The sequence below is a fragment of the Microtus pennsylvanicus genome, chromosome 17 (assembly GCF_037038515.1).
Source record: "Microtus pennsylvanicus isolate mMicPen1 chromosome 17, mMicPen1.hap1, whole genome shotgun sequence".
Classification (NCBI taxonomy): Eukaryota; Metazoa; Chordata; class Mammalia; order Rodentia; family Cricetidae; genus Microtus; species Microtus pennsylvanicus.
Genome location: NC_134595.1, coordinates 34,036,198 through 34,054,836, shown reverse-complemented (window position 1 = coordinate 34,054,836; position 18,639 = coordinate 34,036,198). Strand labels below are relative to the sequence as shown.

At 53.4% G+C, this 18,639-nt stretch overlaps 1 protein-coding gene across 1 annotated transcript; it reads left to right on the top strand.

The window, feature by feature from the left end:
• The first annotated feature begins 12,193 nt into the window (after positions 1-12,193).
• Positions 12,194-16,220, top strand: Ptma (prothymosin alpha). The gene is made up of 5 exons (XM_075951536.1): positions 12,194-12,460; positions 14,604-14,675; positions 14,897-14,990; positions 15,270-15,343; positions 15,486-16,220. Exons 1-5 carry the CDS (start codon positions 12,416-12,418, stop codon positions 15,531-15,533), a joined length of 333 nt encoding a protein of 110 aa, XP_075807651.1. The 5' UTR covers positions 12,194-12,415; the 3' UTR covers positions 15,534-16,220.
• The last annotated feature ends 2,419 nt before the right edge of the window (positions 16,221-18,639 follow it).

Below are 18,639 nucleotides of genomic sequence, written 5' to 3'. Positions count from 1 at the left end.
TTGTTTGTTTATTTTTCAGTGAGGTTTTATATATTCCATGTCGGCTGTGAACCTGAACTTGATATGGAGCTGAAGATGACGGCCTTGAAGTGCTCATCCTCCAGCCTCTGCCTCCCAGCTTCAGGTTCTCTGAAGGGGTTGCCTAGGTCTTGCCATAGAACATTCAGTCTGATAGCCCCAGAAAATGGCCAGGGAGACAGTCGGATGGATGCCTCCGTACTGCAAGCTTCTGTGACTTGTTGGCAGTTCAAGGATTATTTATTTATTTATTTTTTTGGTTTTTCGAGACAGGGTTTCTCTGTGGCTTTTGGAGCCTATCCTGGAACTAGCTCTGTAGACCAGGCTGGTCTCGAACTCACAGAGACCCGCCTGCCTCTGCCTCCCGAGTGCTGGGATTAAAGGCGTGCGCCACCACCGCCCGGCTCAAGGATTATTTTTTAAAGTCGGAGATCCTTCACTGGTCCAGGCTTCATTATGTGGATAGATTAACTGGCCTCAAACTCTCAGAAATCCTTCTTCTGCCTATGCCTCCTGAGCCAGCACAGCTGGATCCAGGGACATTGCTTTTATCTGAGCCAAACAGCATCTATTTGGTATAAATGACTTGTATGGGGGGAAGGAAGGGGGTTGTCGAGGAGTGGATTTTTTTTTTTTGTGTGTGTGTGTGTTCTCACTCTGGACTGACCTGGAATGTACTATGTAGTCTAGTCTGGCCTCACAATTTTGACAACCCTTGTGCCTCAGTCTCCCAAGTGCTGGGATTACAGGCCTGAGCCAACATGCCTGGCTCCTGATTTTTTACTAACTCTTAAATAATGAACTTTATGGTCTCTTGGAAAGTCCCCCAGAGGGTAAGAGAATTGTAACCAGGAAGTGGGGGCTAGGGACAAGGCTCAGTGATAGAATGCTTACTTAGCATGCAGCAACTCTGGGTTGAGGACACACATGCGCACACACGTTTACCGAAGTCTGTGGGGGTGGGGAGAAAAGGGAACTAGAGAGAAGATGGGGTAGGACAGAAGGAAAAAAGGGTTAGGGGTCCCAAACTGCATGCACTCAGGCAGGGAATGTTGGGAAGGTCACTGAGGATGGGACAGCCAGTTTGGGGTGCTAGCTGGCTGAAGGACATGGGAAGAAGGACATCTTCACCCTTACCAGTGCTCACTGACAGCCACATTTTCTTGTCTCTCACATGGGAACACCTCCCCAGATTGGTGTGAAGCCAGAACGTGATAATCTGTGAGGAACTCCTCAGGTATAAAGGGCTCCAATTTGGTTACTATCCACTTCCATTAACTTAGGCTAGACTCTAAATTTATAAACAGATTTAAAGGACAACAAAGAGAAAAACCTTAGAGAGGTTTTCTGAGGAAGACGGGGTAGGACATGTGTGTGTAGCGGGGGTAAGACCTGCCAACCTTGGGGTGTCCCAGGGCCTTGAGCTGCACCTCAAGGCTGGGTTTCTCACATAGGACACTGAAATGCAATTAACTGGTCCTAAGACCCAGAGGGTCTCTGAAGAAAAAAGAGAAAGGGCTGGCTTCAGTGTGCCTCAGACTTTTGTTTGTTCGGTTGTTTTGAGACAGGCTCTCTCTTCCTACTCCTGGCTGTCCTGGAGCTTGCTGTGTGGGTCAGAATGGTCCCCTGCTCCTGCCCACCAAGTGCTGATATTAAAGGGGTGAGCCACCATACAGAGAGCAGCTTTCCTCTGGAGAACTTGTGGTATATGCTACCCACTGTTTCCTGATGCCATAGATGTCCTGAGGGACCATCTGTGCACATTTGTTTCTTAGTAAGCTTCCTTTTCAATCCTCTTTCCTTTTTGAGACAGAATGTGATAGCCCAGGCTGGCCTAGCACTCGCTATGTAGCCTAGGCTAGCTTTGAACTTGTGATCCTATGCCCTCTTTATCCTGAGTGATGACATAATATGTATGTGCCAACAATCCTGGATACTAGACTGTTTCTGGTATGCTTTTGGTGACAATGACAAAGCATCCTTACTTTGTATATCACTTGGTTCCTCCATGAGAATCTTTTGTCTCAGGTGGGGTCTTCTTACCCCTCATCTCCTGAGGACTATCTGCTGAGGGTAATGTTTTGGTTTGTGAGAACAAAATTTACCAAGCAATCGACAAAACCAGGAGATCCCATCTTTGGTAGGCAGGAGGAACGGGAACGAGGGCACTTCCTTGATCTTGGCAGGGCTGCTTTTGATAGAGGAACTCCCTTGCTGTAAGAGTTGAGGGTTGAGCTGGGCGGTGGTGGCACACCACCCAGCACTTGGGAGGCAGAGGCAGGCAGATCTCTGTGAGTTCGAGGCCAGCCTGGTCTACAAAGGGAGTTCTAGGACAGGCTCCAAGCTACAGAGAAACCCTGTCTCGAAAAACCGAAAAAAAAAAGAGTTGAGGGTTGAGTCAGGTGCGTGCCTGCCTTTAATGCTAGCACACAGGAGGCAGAGGCAGGCAGATCTCTGTGAGTTCAAGGACAGCCTGGTCTACAGAGTAAATTTCAGGACAGCCAGAGCTACACAGAGAAACCTCGTCTTAAACAAACAAACAAACAAACAAAAAACACAAGAGTTAAGGGCTGTGTCTGCATCTCCAGGTAACACAAAGCTCTGGAGCCAGGTTGCCAAGGATTCAAATCCCAGCTCTGCCACTTACTGACCAGATGGCTTTGAGCAATCCCTGTGCCTTGGTTTCCCTCTCCTAAGGTGAAAATTGAAAAGGATAAATGTCTGATGAGATGGCTCAGCAGATGGGAAGGGCTGAGTTTGCCACCTGGGATCCACATAGTGGAAAGAGAATTGAAAATATTTTCTGACTTTTCTTTTTTTATTTGTTTTTTTTTTTTTTTTGTTTTTTGAGACAGGGTTTCTCTGTGGCTTTGGAGCCTGTCCTGGAACTAACTCTGTAGACCAGGCTGGCCTCGAACTCACAGAGATTCGCCTGCCTCTGCCTCCCGAGACTTTTCTTTTTTTAAACTGTTGTTTTCTAAGACTCTTTTTTAAAAAATTTATTTATTATGTATATAATGTTCTGGGCACCAGATCTCATTATAGATGGGTGTGAGCCATCATGTGGTTGCTGGGAATTGAGCTCAGGACCTCCAGAACAGCAGTCAGTTCTATTAACCTCTGAGCCTTTTCTCTAGCCCGACTTTTATTTTCATGTTCTCTCTCTCTCTCTCTCTCTCTCTCTCTCTCTCTCTCTCTCTCACACACACACACACACACACACACACACACAGACTCACAAATAACTCAGTGGAGAGCTGAGAAGAACCCATTGCTCCAGTAACCTTTTCTCTTTTACTCTTTTGTTTTCAAGACAGGGTTTCTCTGTTTAGCCTTGGCTATCCTGAAACTCACTCTGTAGACCAGGCTGGCCTTGAACTCACAGAGATCCACCTGCCTCTGCATCCTGAGTACTGGGATTAAAGGCATGAGCCACCACCCTCTGGTTTAAGAAAAAAATTTTAAACGTGTGGGGAGTTCAGCTGGATACTTGCCCCAGGTATCAGGACTACCAAGGGTCGGGGGACATGCTATCCTCCCACAGTTGACCCATTTTCCATGCCTTTGACAGGACACAGCTAGACCGTGTAGCACCATGGAAAGACACGCATGTGTCTCCTGGGCTGCCCGACCTTCCTCTTGCTCTCTCCCTCACAATGCACCCTGCCTTCAGGTTTGGTTAAGCCTTTTGCCGTGTGCACCAGGGAAGTACTCCTGGTCACTCAGGCCTGCTCTGGTCTCTTGTGTTTTCAGAGCTGGTGTCAGCCACAGTCCCAGTCATTTAGAAGTCAGTGTGGGGGACATGGTGACCTGCACTCAGGGCACCAGGCTCTGTTTCTTGCTCTTCCATTCCCTCCCCGCACCCAGCTCTTCCTCTCTCCTGCCCTCCCCTTGTTGCTGTGTTGCCCAGGCTGGCCTTGAACTTGTGGCGACCCTCCTCCTGTCTCCACAGTGCTAAGATTATAGATGGTGTGACATCACACTTATTAGGCTCCCATTCTCTGACCAGACACTCTTTCCCATGTACCCTGATACATAGGTTCACTGCAGAATTATAGGGTAGCTTTTTCCTAATTTTCTCTTTTATCTTATTTATTGTGTGTTCAAACAACGCACGTGCAATCAGAGGACACTTCACAGGCATCAGTTTTCCTTCTACCACACAGGTCCCAGGGACCAGACTTAACTCCTTTGGTTTGGTAACAAGAGCCTTACCTGCTAAGCCATCTTAAAGGCCACATTTTTTTCCTCCTATGGTTTTTCTCTTTTCTTTTCTTTCTTTCTTTTTTTTTTGAGACAGGGTTTCTCATTAGTTTTTTTTTTTTTTTTTTTTTTTTTTTTGGGTTCCTGTCCTGGAACTAGCTCTTGTAGACCAGGCTGGCCTCAAACTCACAGAGATCCGCCTGCCTTTGCCTCCCGAGTGCTGGGATTAAAGGCGTGCGCCACCATCGCCCGGCTGGTTTTTTTCTCTTTTCTTTTTTTTTTTTTTTTTTTTAAATATTTATTTATTATGTATACAATATTCTGTCTGCACGTGTGCCTGAAGGCCAGAAGAGGGCACCAGACCTCATTACAGATGGTTGTGAGCCACCATGTGGTTGCTGGGAATTGAACTCAGGATCTTTGGAAGAGCAGGCAATGCTCTTAACCACTGAGCCATCTCTCCAGCCCCTTCTCTTTTCTTATACTGCTTCATAAGACAGGTCTCAGTGCCCTGGAAAAGAGTCTTACTAGAATCTCAAGCCCAACTCATTTTTTATTAGTTTTATTCAGAGTACTGTAACTCCCCCCTCCCCTTTTGAAACAGTCCCATCCTATAGCCCAGGCTGTCCTGGAATACTAGAATTCACTTTGTAGTTCATGCTGGCATAGAAATATTGGTCATCCTCCCACCATAGCCTCTCGAGTGCTAGAAATATAGGCATGAGCTACAGTGCTAGGCTAGAGGTTCTTGTGCTGAGGGCAGCCCTCGGTATTTAACCCAGGCTTTAGGCATGCTAGAGAGATGTTCTTACCATGGAGCTACATCTTCAGTATGAACAACCATATCCTCTGTTTTTGGGGGTATGTTCACAGGTGTATAAGTGCACGGGTGGGTATGGAGGTCAGAGGTCGATAGCCACTGTAGGAGGTAGGGTCTCTGGCTGGTCTAGCTAGCAGCTTGCTTCAGGCATTCCATCTCTGCCTCTCTAGAGCTGGGACTTCAGGCAGGCAGCCACCCCATGTTTACATGGGTGATGGAAATCTAACTCTGGTCCTTAGGTTTGCACAAACATTTTATATACGGAACCCAATCCCCCAACCTCCAATCCCCCGACCACAAAATGACTGTTTCTTGTTGAAACTTTGCTGGAGTATGGGACAAAGTATCACACCAGGTGGGGAACACAAACAGATGGGTTCTCTGTCTCTGTCTCTGCCCAGGGAACTATGCCTACAGGTTGCTTAAGTGACTGCCAGTGGGTGTTCCGAGTCCCCTTTCATTTCAGCAGGGAACCAGGTGGCAAAGGGCAGAGAGCTGCTTGGAGTCTTGGTCAGTCAAGCCTGGAAATGAGTCCTCCAGTCCCCCTGCTGGCCCAGTATGGAGGCACAAGAAGGAGGCTGAGTTTTCCAAGGAATGGGAAGCATTAAGCAGTCTAAACTAGGGTTCTAAGATGAACCCCTACCCATCGCTCTCTGTGGTGTATTGTGTGTTTGTATACGTGCAAATGTGTTTGCAAGGAGGCTACAAGCGGACACTGGTGTCTTCTCTGATAACTCGCCATTTTATTTATGAGATAGGGTCTTTCGCTGAATTTGGAACTCACTGATTAGGCCAGACTGGCTGGTCAGTGAGCCCAAGGATCTGCTCATCTCTGTCTGGTACTGCCTTGCCCAGCTTCTATGGGTGCTGGGCATCTGAATCTTGACTCCCTATGCCTACAGAGTAGGCACTTTACTCAGAGAAAGGTTCTTGGTCCCTTTTTCTTTTAACATACCCCCCCCCTTTTTTCTTTTCCAGAGACAGAGTTTCTCTATAGCTTTGGAGTCTGTCTTGGAACTCGCTCTGTTAGGCCAGATTGGCCTTGAACTCACAGGGATCCTCCTGTCTCTGCCTCCCGAGTGCTGGAGTGCAGGGATTAAAAGTGTGCACCACCACCCTGCTCAGCCAAGTTTTTCCTCTTTTTTTTTTTTTTTTTTTTTTTTTTTTGAGGCAGGGTTTCTCTGCAGTTTTGAGGCCTGTCCTGGAACTAGCTCTTGAAGACCAGGCTGCTAGTTTTTCCGTTTTAAAACCAGGGTCTCACTATGTATTTCTGGATGACCTGCCACTTGTTAAGCAGTTCAGGCTGGCTTCAAACTCACAGAGATCCTCCTGCCTCTCTCCCGAGTGCTGCCATTAAAGGTGTGCACCACCATGCCTGGCTCATCCTTAAAATTTTAAATGAGGTTGATTTTTTAATACTTTGGGGATCTCAAAAAAATATCTTGGGGGGGCTGGAGAGATGGCTCGGCGGTTAAGAACATTGCCTGCTCTTCCAAAGGTCCTGAGTTCAATTCCCGGCAACCACATGGTGGCTCACAACCATCTGTAATGAGATCTGGTGCCCTCTTCTGGCCTGCAGGCATACACGTAGAAAGAATATTGTATACATAATAAATAAATAAATATTTCAAACAAAAAAAATTAAAAAAAATATCTTGGTGAAAGATTTTGTGCCTCAGAGCAGAGGGGTTCTATGAGCAGTCATCAGAGTCGGGACGCCACGCTGTTCTCTCCCTAGGAAGTAGGTCATATTCTTCTGTTTAGCCAAGTATGGATTATGAGAATTTTCCAGAAGCCATGTGCATGGGAAGTATCTGTCAGTGTTTTTGAGGTAACTGTACATATCACCTTAACAGGGTACCAAAACCAAAGAGAAAGCGGATGCAAGGGGCCAGCAAATGGTCATATTTCAGGGCCTAGTCACCCCAGCTTCTGAGAGAGCTTGAAGTAGCTGGGTGATGGCAGAACAACCTGGTTCAGATGTGAGGATAGCTCTTATCTTGTATTTTTCATGCATGTCACACACACTTCTTTTTTTTTTTTTTTTTCGAGACAGGGTTTCTCTGTGGCTTTGGAGCCTGTCCTGGAACTAGCTCTGTAGTCCAGGCTGGTCTCGAACTCACAGAGATCCGCCTGCCTCTGCCTCCCGAGTGCTGGGATTAAAGGCGTGCGCCACCATCGCCCAGCCACACACACTTCTATATAAAGGCACTGACCAGGCCTTGCCCTCCCTGGCCAGGTTTAAGTTCAGTGAGGCCCTGTCTGGTTTTGAGATGTTCCTAGAGAGACATTTACCTGACTCTTTTTCTCCCTGTGAAAATCACAGACCATGTCACAGACAGTCTGACTGTTCTGGAAAGCAGCCTGAGCCATTCCCATGCTGGGACCTGCTCAGAGGACTTGGCTGGTGCAGAAGCGTCTCATCTCCATGGCCCTAGCTCTTCTGTATGACTTCAATAGTCTCGTCTTGGGGCTTCTGCTATGCTCCCAAGTTGGGTGGTGTAGCAGGAAGGCAGAGTGTAGAGAGTCTCCGCTGAATTCAAGGTCCCACAGGGACGTCCTTTCTTGTCAGATGAAGTGGCTCACAGGACTTCGAAGGTGGTTACCCAGGTGTGTGCCAGCTCCTGCGCTCCTGCAGCCAGCATCTTCCTGTGCCATCCTGAGGTGAGGCTGGGCCCACCTACTCACCAACGTAACCAGAGCTTAAGAAAAAAAAAAACCACCCACAAGCTCAGCTATGCAAATAGGTATACTAGGCGCTGCCGCTGCGATTCAGGGAAGGTGGCCAGGAAAAGGCACAGGCAGGCACAGCATTCCTGGAGTCTCTGCAGGGGGCACGTGCAGAGGAAGTCTGGCAGGACAGCACTCTCGTACCTAGGGGTAATGGCTACTGCTCTGCAGTCACCTCTTCCAGCCAGCCTCCTTACCTCACTTGGCTCCCGCCGGCAGGCACCCAGGCTCGGCAGGCTCAGGCACTGGTTTTGAAAGCGGGCCTCAAATGTCAAAAGACATTCCCCACCCTGTCCCTGCTGGTTAGGAGCCTCCCAGGGTGGCCAGACCTGTGAGTACCAGGAGTGGGGCCTCTAGCCCAGCTCCCCAGGGAGGACAGTGAGGGCGGGCAAGCCCAGGCCTGCTAGAGAGAGCAGCCATGGGGAGGGGGGTGCTCTTACACAATCCTGCCGCTGGCAAGGCGGGAGGGTTGAAAGGCAGCTGGCAGCTCCCCAGGCCCTGATGCCTGAGCAAGGAAACCACAGCCTGAAACTCCAGGGGTTCTGAAGGGCGGGAAGGCGGGAGTTTTTGAGGCCTGTTCCACTGTGGCTACCTCCCAGACTCCATCATTCCTCGGAGGCCAAAGGCACTGCCAACCACGTTGGGCACTGAATGACAGGATTTAGAAACCCAGTGAAGACATCGTCCTCATTTGCCACTGAACACGAGAAAAATCTGCTGAGAATGTTGTTCCTTTTGCCGGAGTCCTGCAAACACCCTTAAACCAACACACTTACATACAGATGGCAGATGGGAGGCGGCATCCCGAGAGCATGTTTCCCTGAATGTGCTGGACCCTGTTCTCAGCTCTTTTTGAATATCGAGTTATTCAGGTCCCAATGGAAACTGTTATGCCACGTCTAGAGGTGAGGAGGTGGTCCACCTGATTTTACACAACCAGCAAACAGCAAGACTGGGGCTGAATCCAAGCAGTTTTAATCCAAATATACATTTTTTTTTTGAGACAGGGTTTCTCTGTAGCTTTGGTGCCTGTCCTGGAACTAGCTCTGTAGACCAGGCTGGCCTCGAACTCACAGAGATCCGTCAGCCTCTGTCTCCTGAGTGCTGGGATTAAAGGTGTGCGCCACCACTGCCTAGCTCTAAATACATTTTAGTTAAAAAAAATTACATGTATATGACTGGACATGGTGACACACTCCTTTAATCCCAGTAGGATGAGGCAGAGGCATGTGGATCTCTGAATTCAAGGCTAGCCTGGTCTACAGGGACAGGGTTACAAGAGAAACCTTGTCTTGAAAAATCAAACCAACCAAACAAAAACTTACATATATCTATTTATGTGAGGAGGGGAACACACACGTGAAGATCAGTGGGCATCTCATAGGAGTTAGTTTTCTCCTCCTACTAAGTGGACCCCAGAGATTGAGCTAAAGTCCTCAGGCTTGGTAACATCTTTATCCTGGGTACCATTTTGGCAGTCCCAAATCTGAGTCAGCTTCAAAATATGTACTTTATGTCATTTTCTGGGTATCAGAAATCAATTTCGAGATAATCCATAAGGAATGAATATGGTGGAAATGGCTTTGGAGAAAGCCTAGGCTGCAGGATATGCACCTCCAAGGCTAAATCGGTGAAAATAAATGAGTCAGGCCTGCTGGGGAATGTATAAAGCAACAAGAGGTGTGCCCAGGAAAATTCCCTAAAAGTGAACTTGCCCCAAGGCGATCTGGGCCACCTACACAGACCACTTTAAAGCAGGTCCGGAGCACCCCAGGTCTGTTTGAACTGACCTAGAGAAAGAAAGGTGGCTAGAGCTCCCTAGCTTGTTTTCAGAGCTTTGGGTAACACCACGGCCATGCCTTACCTCCTCTGGAGCAGCAAAGGCCCAAGATGCATGGATGAGTGGAAGTGTAGAGGAGGGAGAGGTGGAACAGCAGCGACAGGAAAGGAAAAGGCTTTATAGCCTCTCTAAGGGCAGCAGCTCTGGCCCAGAGGTGGCTTCTGTTCCGGGTCTTCTCAAGCATACTAGGACAGCCAGAGCTCTGACCATGTTCTATTGGCGACTCTAAGTCCCTTTCTAGAACCTCTGGGTTTGTTTTTCTGATTGCATGAGTCAAACACTCACTGTCATGAATACAGCAGGTGGTCGGTAAGCGTTTGAATTTAGGTGGCTTCTGGAATCTGATGCTTGAGCCTCCCTCTCTCCCTTCTAGTAAGGTCTGGGGCACATGATCAGATAAAGCAGTTCTTGGAGGGAAATTCATACTCCTCCAGCTTCTCACTGATTATCACCCCACCTCCCTCTGCTCCCCCAATCCAGAACCTGGTCTGCTCTTCAGCTGTGAACTCAGAAGCCACAAATGCTAAACCGTGGCAAAGGCCAAGGTCTTTGTGCATCTGGGGTTGTAGATGGAACAATACCCTGGAGAGTAACAGGAGCGTAATAGATAAGGCCCAGGCGGAAGGCGCTCTCCTGTCTCTGTTTACCGTGAAGCACAATCTCTCCATATTTCCTACAAAAGAGAGGACTTTGGCAGCTGCGGCGCCGAGGCCAGCTCAGTTTATGGAGCGTGGTTTCAGGTGCTCGCCACAGTAAAGGCAGCTGCCGGGCGGGGGTGGGGTAGAGTTCGGACTCGGGCTCAGCCTGTGGAACCTAGTGCGCTCAGGCAGCCAACTTGGGGAGATGCCCATCTTCAGCCATCGGTGTGCTCCCAGAAGAGCGAGACCCTGCGAGCCTACACCACTCTGTGGCGGAGAGGCTCCCGGGACAGGAGCGACCGCTGGACAACGGGAGCGGGCCCAAGGGCGGCGGCGAGGCATTCTCCTTAAAGGAAAAGTCGCTCGCTCGCCGAGGCCCAAAAGGCTAACGCGACTGGCACGTGGGCGCGGGGATGCGGGCCGGCCACGTGCGGCTGGCGGGGAGATCCCGGGTCCAGCTGCGGCAGAGCCTCGACCCCGCGCATTCCTCCGCTTGCCCGGAGCTCGGTAAAGGGGCCTCCGGGTGGGGATGGGCCGAAGCGCCCGAGGGAACCGACAAGGGCAATTCAGTCTCCTCGCCTCGACCTCAAAGCTCTGCGGAACTTGGCATCCCTCGCACTCCTGATTCCACACTCCGGGTTTTCCTCACGCCCTCTTCCACGGCCTCCCCGGGAGACAGACGGCAGGGCCGGCCAATGGCAGGACGCAAAGCGTCAACTTTGTGTTCGCCCGCCACTCTCAGCCAGTGGGCGCCGGTTTCTCCCAAGTCCCGCCTTCCGTGTCGGGCGCCCCCTTCTGGCCACACACGGTTGGACGCCGTCTGCCGCCATCTTGTGTGTGGCAAATGTCGCGTCTTGGAACCCGTTTACTGCCACTCCAGACTTTCTTCTCTCAGAACAAACTTATTAGTTCGACAGCCAACTGCGATGGCGATTAAAACGAAGCGACCTAGCGTTCTAAAATTGTTCGTGTGAGCTGGGTCGCCACGTCACGCCACGCTTGCAGTATCCATCGCCATCTTGAGTGTGGCATCCTTTTGGGTTTTCTTTGCTCCAAGCCCCGCGTGGTTCCTCGAGTGGCTCAAGTTTGAAGGAACCCCGCCAGGACTGTCCCCAATGGCCTAAGAGCCTAGTTTCCCGCAGTCGCGGCGTGTGCACATGCCCACGGGAGCCCCTAAAGTGTGAGGGAAGGGGGTACACTCGATGGTCAGAGGCCGTCGCGACGGCAGACGCGGGCCAGCGTCCCGAGGCGCGGACGCCGCTCTGCGCGTGAGGCCGACGGCCTGTCCCGCCCGAGGGCACAAAGTCGCACCGGACGTCCAGTCCCTCCACACATGGGTGTCTAAGTGTGTGCTTGGCGCGAGGCCCGCGCATCAGCCGGCCCTGGACGGCATCGAGCGAGGCGGCGGGAAAGGAGGACGGGGTGGGAGGCACGGGAGTCCCTGCGCTCGCCGCGCATCCACGCCCACTCGCACCGAAACAACTCTTGGTCGAAGGTGCGGGCCGCTCGTGGGCGCGGGAACCACGCGGGGCACCGCCCGGGGCAAGCGCCGCCCAGCACTCGCCTTCCCCTCCCCCTCGCGGGCAGCCCTCCTGCCCCCCCTCTTCCCTCCCCCTCCTTCCGAGCAGTCGCGAGGGAGGGGGCTGGGCGGGCGGCTTTGCCGCGCTTTGGTCGTCTGCGTCAGAAGCCTTAGCAAAACAGCTGCGGGAGCGCGCGGCCGGGAGCGCGCGCGCACGAGCCCCCCTCCGCGGCCTCGCCGAGACCTAACAAATTCTAGACTCTGAATGACGGTGCGGCGGGGGACTGCGCAGCGCGCGCCGCGCGGAGGCACTGCCGCTTTAAGCTCACTTGCCCATTGTTCGGAATCGGGCCAATGAGAAGACGCCCGCTCCCCGACCCCAGCCAATGGCGTGGGGCCTAGGGTGGTGGAGCACCGCCCACTAATCTATATTAAAGCTCCTGGCGCCGCGTGAGTCCCCCACTGGCTGCTCTGAAAAGCCATCTTTGCATTGTTCCCGGTGCTGCTCGGCGCTCGCTGCAGCCGCCTTCGCCGCCCGCCCGCCCGCCTCCTCCTCCTCCGCGGCGGACTCCGGCAGCTCTCTCGCCAGAGTCCTCGAACTCGATTCGTCTCGCCCTCGCTGCAGCGGATCACCGGCGTGCCCCACCATGTCAGACGCGGCCGTGGACACCAGCTCCGAGATCACCACCAAGGTGAGGCTGGACGCCGCCCGCCCCCTCGGGGTCCGCGCGCCGTCGCCCGTGCCGGGCTGGGCGCGTGGCGGCCGGCTCGAGCCGAGCCCTCCGTGACGGCTTCCCGGGGGGATCTGCCGCCCTGCAGGCGCGCGGGGGCCCCGGACACCCATTCTTTGTGTGCGGGGGAGGGGGCGCGACGCGGCGCGGGCGTTCGTGCCGCCGTCGGTCGGGAGCGGGCCGATGGCCCACGGGTCGACGCGGAACTTGGGGTGGGGGGAGGACCGGGATGGGCTAGGCTGCGGGCCCTCGAAACTTGGCGCCGCGCTGGAGCGGCGGCGGGGAGGAACGGGGCTGGGGGTCGCGGGGCCGCGGCCACGGGAAGAACTTTGAAACTCCGGCGCGTCGGAAGTGTGGGGGGCGCGTGTGCAGCGGCCGCGTTCCGCGCCGCTCTTTGTTCGGCGCCCGGGTTCGCGCCCTGCAGCGGGCGGCCCGGCGGCGGCTTATCCGGGGCGACCCGGGATGACGCGGCTGGGGCGGCGGCGCCGCGGGAGTCTTGGCCCTCGGCCCCGGGTGGTCGTGGGGTGGCCGTGGAGGGGGTTTGCTCTGGCGGACGGGGACCCCGCGCCGGTGGCGGACATCCCGCCCGTGGGGTGAGTGCGGGCCCGGGCGGCGAGCCCACGCGCCCGAGGGGGAGGAAACGGAAAGTGAAGCGGCCGCTCGGCGGAGCGGCTGGGGGCGCCCCCCGCCGTTAGCCTGCAGCGGCGGCCGGGAGCCCGCGCACACTCGCGCCCCTGGCCACGCTCGGCCAGGCGGTGTCTCCGCCCTCGGGACGAGCCTGGTGTTCAAACGCTCGGGTGTTCGCGCCCCGCGTCCTGCAGCGGCGGCTCGCGCCGGTCACCTTGGTGTCACTTGAAAGTGCCGCCCCCATCTTGGTCTCAGCGGGCGACCCCGTACCGAGGGGCCCCGAGCGCTCTCTGGAGCGGTGCCCGGCTGCCCCTGCAGACTGACCTCCCCCAGGCGGGCCCCGGCGGGAGTTTCTCTGAGGTGAATCCCCTCGAGGCTCGACGTGTCGCCCGGGGAAGTGCGCCCCCGACGCGCTCGAGGCTCGGAGCTGAGGAGCTCCCTGTCAGTGCCCGCTGGCCTCCCGCGGGACTTTGCGCGCCAAAACTAGGCGGAAGCCGCGTGTCGACCCTCGCTCGCGGCGGCGCCCACAGGGGGCATCACGTACGGGCGCTCCAGCATGGAGCCCGCGCTCGCCCGGACCGCGGGTCTCCAGAGCCCGGGGCGCACTCGCTGCCCCGGGCCACGTGCTCTTTGCGCGCGGTGCGTGCCGAGGCTCGCGCGCGTAGTTCGCTGAGTGAGAATTGTGCGCCTGCGCGTCGCTGCCACCCCGCCCCCACTCCCCCGGGCTTCGGCCGCCAGGGGGCGGGAGTGGGCGCCCCGGGGTCCTAGGCAGGTTTCTGGTGGGCGCGAACCCGCCGGCGCCCACAGGTGACCCATGCCGCGGTGCGGCCTAGCGGCGCCCTGTGCCTGCGGCCCGAGTGCGAGTTGGGTTCAGCCACGCGATTGGAAAAAGTTAGCAGCGGCGTGGGCTCTCGGCTGCAGTTTCCAGAGCCTGTTCATGACTTCCCGTGCCCACGGAGGCCGGGACGTCCGCCCGCCGTGCAGAGCACCGGCCGCTGTGACTTGACGCTTGGCCAGGGCTTGGCCGCAGCAGGCCCAGGCGCCTCCCGGTCCCCATCCGGATTCCCGTCCATCCCCGAGCGAGCGCTCCGCCATCAACAGGCTCCTCCCTCCACTACCTTATTTATTTATGGCACGGCACCCGGCCACCGCCTTCCAAGGAGGGTTTCTGAGGGGTGGAGCTCCCTCTAGCTGGAACGGGCGGCGAAGGGCGTGCAGGTGAGGGCGACACTTCCCAGGCTTGTCTGCCCGGCCTGTCGGGTTTGTGGCTGTGCCATATGGTGGCCGAGACGCTCGAGTCGGTGCTGAGTCTAGAAGATGGAAGTCCTAGGAGATTATCTGCTGCGACCGTCCTGACATTTCCCTAAGGGAGCCAGTGACTCCCGGCGTTAGCCATGGATCAGCCTTGCCCAGATCTCAGCACCTTGGCTGGCGCTGATTATTCCAAAGTCTAACGGGTTTCCTCTTCCTTCTGAAGGACTTGAAGGAGAAGAAGGAAGTTGTGGAGGAGGCAGAGAATGGAAGAGACGCACCTGCCAATGGCAATGCTGTGAGTGTCCCCCGCTGGGGCTTCTGTTCCCAGTTTGTGCTGCTCGTTTTCAGCCTAGTTCAGGGTGTGAATGGTGTTGGAGGCTCAGGCAGGTTAAACCTTGTCAAACCCCCCAAAGTTTGGGAGGCGTGTGGTTAGCTGTACGGTGGGCATTCATCTTGGCGAGGGGAGAGATGCACTAGACTTGAGGTGGCTCATGATTGGTGTCTTCTGTCAAGCAGAATGAGGAAAATGGGGAGCAGGAGGCCGACAATGAGGTAGATGAAGAAGAGGAAGAAGGTGGGGAGGAAGAGGAGGAGGAGGAAGAAGGTGACGGTGAGTAGTCTTGTTTTCTTAGGTTCCTTCCTTGGCCTTTGCTGAGAGGAGGGAGAGGTTGGTCCTGGGCAAGTGGACCACATCCAGCCATGGTGCCCACGGTGCATCCGCCTGTTGGACCTGGTGCTCCGCCCGCTGCTGTTGGGCAGTTCTGATTTAAGAGACTTGATCTGTTTTCTGGCCTGTCCACCTCGGCAGGTCTCACAGGCAGGTCAGGGCCAATGATGGCTGTAATTTGAGGACAGTGGTTTTATGTGGCCCTTAATCCATTCTCTCCAGGTGAGGAAGAGGATGGAGATGAAGATGAGGAAGCTGAGGCTCCTACGGGCAAGCGGGTAGCTGAAGACGATGAGGTAGGCCTTGGTTTGGGATGTGAGGTTGGTTCTAGCTGCCTTGGCCTACAGTGATGCGGAGGGACTTGTGTAAGGTGGGGAGGGGTCTAGGGGTCTTGCTGTCTGCAGCCGACCTGCAGTGACAGGGCTGTTTCCTGTGCAGGATGATGATGTTGACACCAAGAAGCAGAAGACTGACGAGGATGACTAGACAGCAAAGGAAAAGCTAAACTAAGGCCGCCGTGACCTGTTCACCCTCCACTTCCCGTCTCAGAATTTAAACGTGGTCACCTTCGAGTAGAGGAGCAGGCCCCGCCCGCCCACAGCGGGCAGTGCCACCCACAGATGACATGCGCTCTTCATCAACCCACCAAAACCACAACATGAATTTGCAACAGGGGAGGAAAAAAACCAAAACTTCCAAGGCCCTGCTTTTTTTCTTAAAAATACTTTAAAAGGAAAATTTGTTTGTATTTTTTATTTACATTTTATATTTTTGTACATATTGTTAGGGGTCAGCCATTTTTGATGATGACGGGTGACCAGACCAGCCTTCAGAGCGTTCTCTGTCCTACTTCTGACCTTACTTGTGGTGTGACCATGTTCATTATAATCTCAAAGGAGAAAAAAAACCTTGTAAAAAAAAACAAAAACGACAACAAAAAAACAATCTTATTCCGAGCATTCCAGTAACTTTTTTTGTGTATGTACCTAGCTGTACTATAAGTAGTTGGTTTGTATGAGATGGTTAAAAAGGCCAAAGATAAAAGGTTTCTTTTTTTTCTTCCTTTTTTTTGTCTATGAAGTTGCTGTTTATTTTTTTTGGCCTGTTTGATGTATGTGTGAAACAATGTCCAACAATAAACCGGAATTTTATTTTGCTGAGTTGTTCTAACAACGGTGTCTCAAGTCTCGTTTTTGTGTGTGCATCTAGTTCTTTGAGTCGTATTTCCTGTTCCCTGAACTTTATGCCTGCACCTGAGTTGCGTGCCACAGGCAGTTTACCACCTGTTTTCTGGGTAAGGTATAGTGCTGAGGTGAGGGACTGGAGTAGAACAGGTTAGGTGTGGGAGGCCTTGGTAAAGCTGTGGTTAAGAGCATATTGGGAGGTCCTTGGGTCAGTCAGTCCTTTCCTGCTGGGATGGTCACTGGGTGCCAGATGTGAACTGGAAAAATGTTCTGGATGTGGAGCCGTTGTTAGTCTGTGCCAAGTTCCTGGGCTGCTGTCCTTGTAATACACGGCGTAGTGGTTCCCCCTAGTGGTGGCTCATGGTACTTGCTAAGCCTTTAGGTTCTTAAGCATCTTAGGGAACTGGTGGTTTTCACTTTGCCCTTGAGCATGTAGAGGAAACCTGGCAATTTGTTTAGACTTGGATGACAAGGACATCTTGTAGGGAGGACTATGCCAGGTTGTGTACTTGGAATATGGAACTTGCCTTAGCTCACACAACTTCAAGGTGGGTAAAGGTTGAGCTGTAAGTATTTGGGAGAAGAGCTTTCCTGGTGTGCAGTGGGGACTGAGGGGGTGGGCACTGAATCCACCTTCAGGGACCTCAGGTGGTAGCTAGTTTGAGAAAAGTCTGGACTCGGACCTCTGTTCCCCAAAGATAACATCTAACTCCAGGAAGGGAAATGGGAGGTGGGGAGGAGGTGGAAATATTTAGTTAGACATTTCAACTCCAAGGATCCAGCTTCCAATGGGGGTTGTACCTTAAATACCCTCACCTGCATTTGCTCTTCAGGGACCCTCTCCATTTGCTCTAAGGAATCACCTGGTCAGGAAAAGTGTTCAGAAGAGCAAATTAGTCAAGTCAGGGCATTTAAAATTCCAGGCTGGGCGTGGTGGTTCACAACTTGGAGGTCAGCCTGGTGTCCAAAAGCAAGTTCCAGGACAGCCAGGGCTGTTAGGAAAATCCTGTCTCAAACCAAAGTTCTTTAGTGTGGATCCTGAACCCTAATAAGGACAAAGGAAACCGAGTCGGAGATAGGGAAATCTGGAGGTGAGAAAGCATTGCCCAGGAAGGGAAGAGTGGGAGGGTCAATCGTGCTGCAGGGAGAGATGGGTAGACGCAGGCAGCAGGATAGAGACCAAACTCACATCTGATCTTACGGTAGATGCCACTGCACGCTCCCCTTCCATCCCGGCCTTCAGCCCGAATGTTGGGGCCTTTTGGAGCCCTGGCCTCCAGCTGCTCTCCCCTGCTAGTGACCTTTACTTGGCCTTCTGATTTGTGCTACTGAAAGCTGTGTCCAACTCTGCTTCCTAAGCAGTGTTGCCTTGTCGTCCTTGACTGAGGATCAGGGAGGTTTTCACCTGCTGGCCCACCTGACTGTGGGGTATAAAAGCCTCCGTGGTGCTAGTCAATAAAGGGCTTCTTTACCAGTGACTCTGCTCCAGACACCACAATACAGGAGTAGTAACGTAATGTCACGTAGTATAGGCAGGCACTGCACCCAAACATATCCCAGATCCGAGACTGGGGCTTTGGTGAAACCCTGTGTACCCATTCTTCATTTCCATGCTGGTTCCCCCAGGGAAGAAACCCAACCTCATCCCAGGACAGTTGGGTCACTCTTGGGGTTTCACTAGACGCCAGTGCAGGAAGGGGAGGCCTGTAACGCAGGTGAAAGGCTATGTGCTCCACATGTTAACAGCTGTGCGTTGAGCTGGCAGCTGCTGAACCTGTTGAGGTTCAACACGTAGAACATACTGACCTGAGGGGAGCCAGTGAGTCTTGTTGGTGGGGGTCAATCTTCTGGAAAATAGGGACAGTAATGTGAAGCTTGAACCAAGGCCCACTCCCTGTTGACTTCCTAGTTCTCTAGTACACCCAGATGTACACTGAGCCTGCGTCCCATTCCAGCAGGTAAGTTCTCATTTCTCTAGAGATTAGTTCTGGGAACTGCCGCCCTTCCTAGAATATATACATACTTTTCCCTGGTCCCAAGTATAGCGCGCAGCGCGCACACACACACACACACAAGCCTGGGGACCTTTCCAAATGGTTCAGGGGCCGGGCGATGGTGGCGCACGCCTTTAATCCCAGCACTCGGGAGGCAGAGGCAGGCGGATCTCTGTGAGTTCGAGACCAGCCTGGTCTACAGAGCGAGTTCCAGGACAGGCTCCAAAGCTACAGAGAAACCCTGTCTCGAAAAAAAAAAAAAAAAACATCAAATGGTTCAGGGTCACTGCTGACCTCGCCGAAGCCTAGGAAAGTACTGGAAGATTCATGAACAACGGGCGCCCTCTGGTGGGTACATGGCTGCAGAGGCTCAAATGGTGTGAGGTCAAGAAAGAGCCCTTTCAAGGGGCCAGG

Bases quoted from the DNA above. Each gene is read 5' to 3' on its own strand.
- Ptma (XM_075951536.1), top strand. From the start codon at position 12,416: ATGTCAGACGCGGCCGTGGACACCAGCTCCGAGATCACCACCAAG. The intron at 12,461-14,603 runs GTGAGGCTGGAC...TTCCTTCTGAAG, and splicing joins GCTCCGAGATCACCACCAAG to GACTTGAAGGAGAAGAAGGA. The intron at 14,991-15,269 runs GTGAGTAGTCTT...CATTCTCTCCAG, and splicing joins GGAGGAGGAAGAAGGTGACG to GTGAGGAAGAGGATGGAGAT.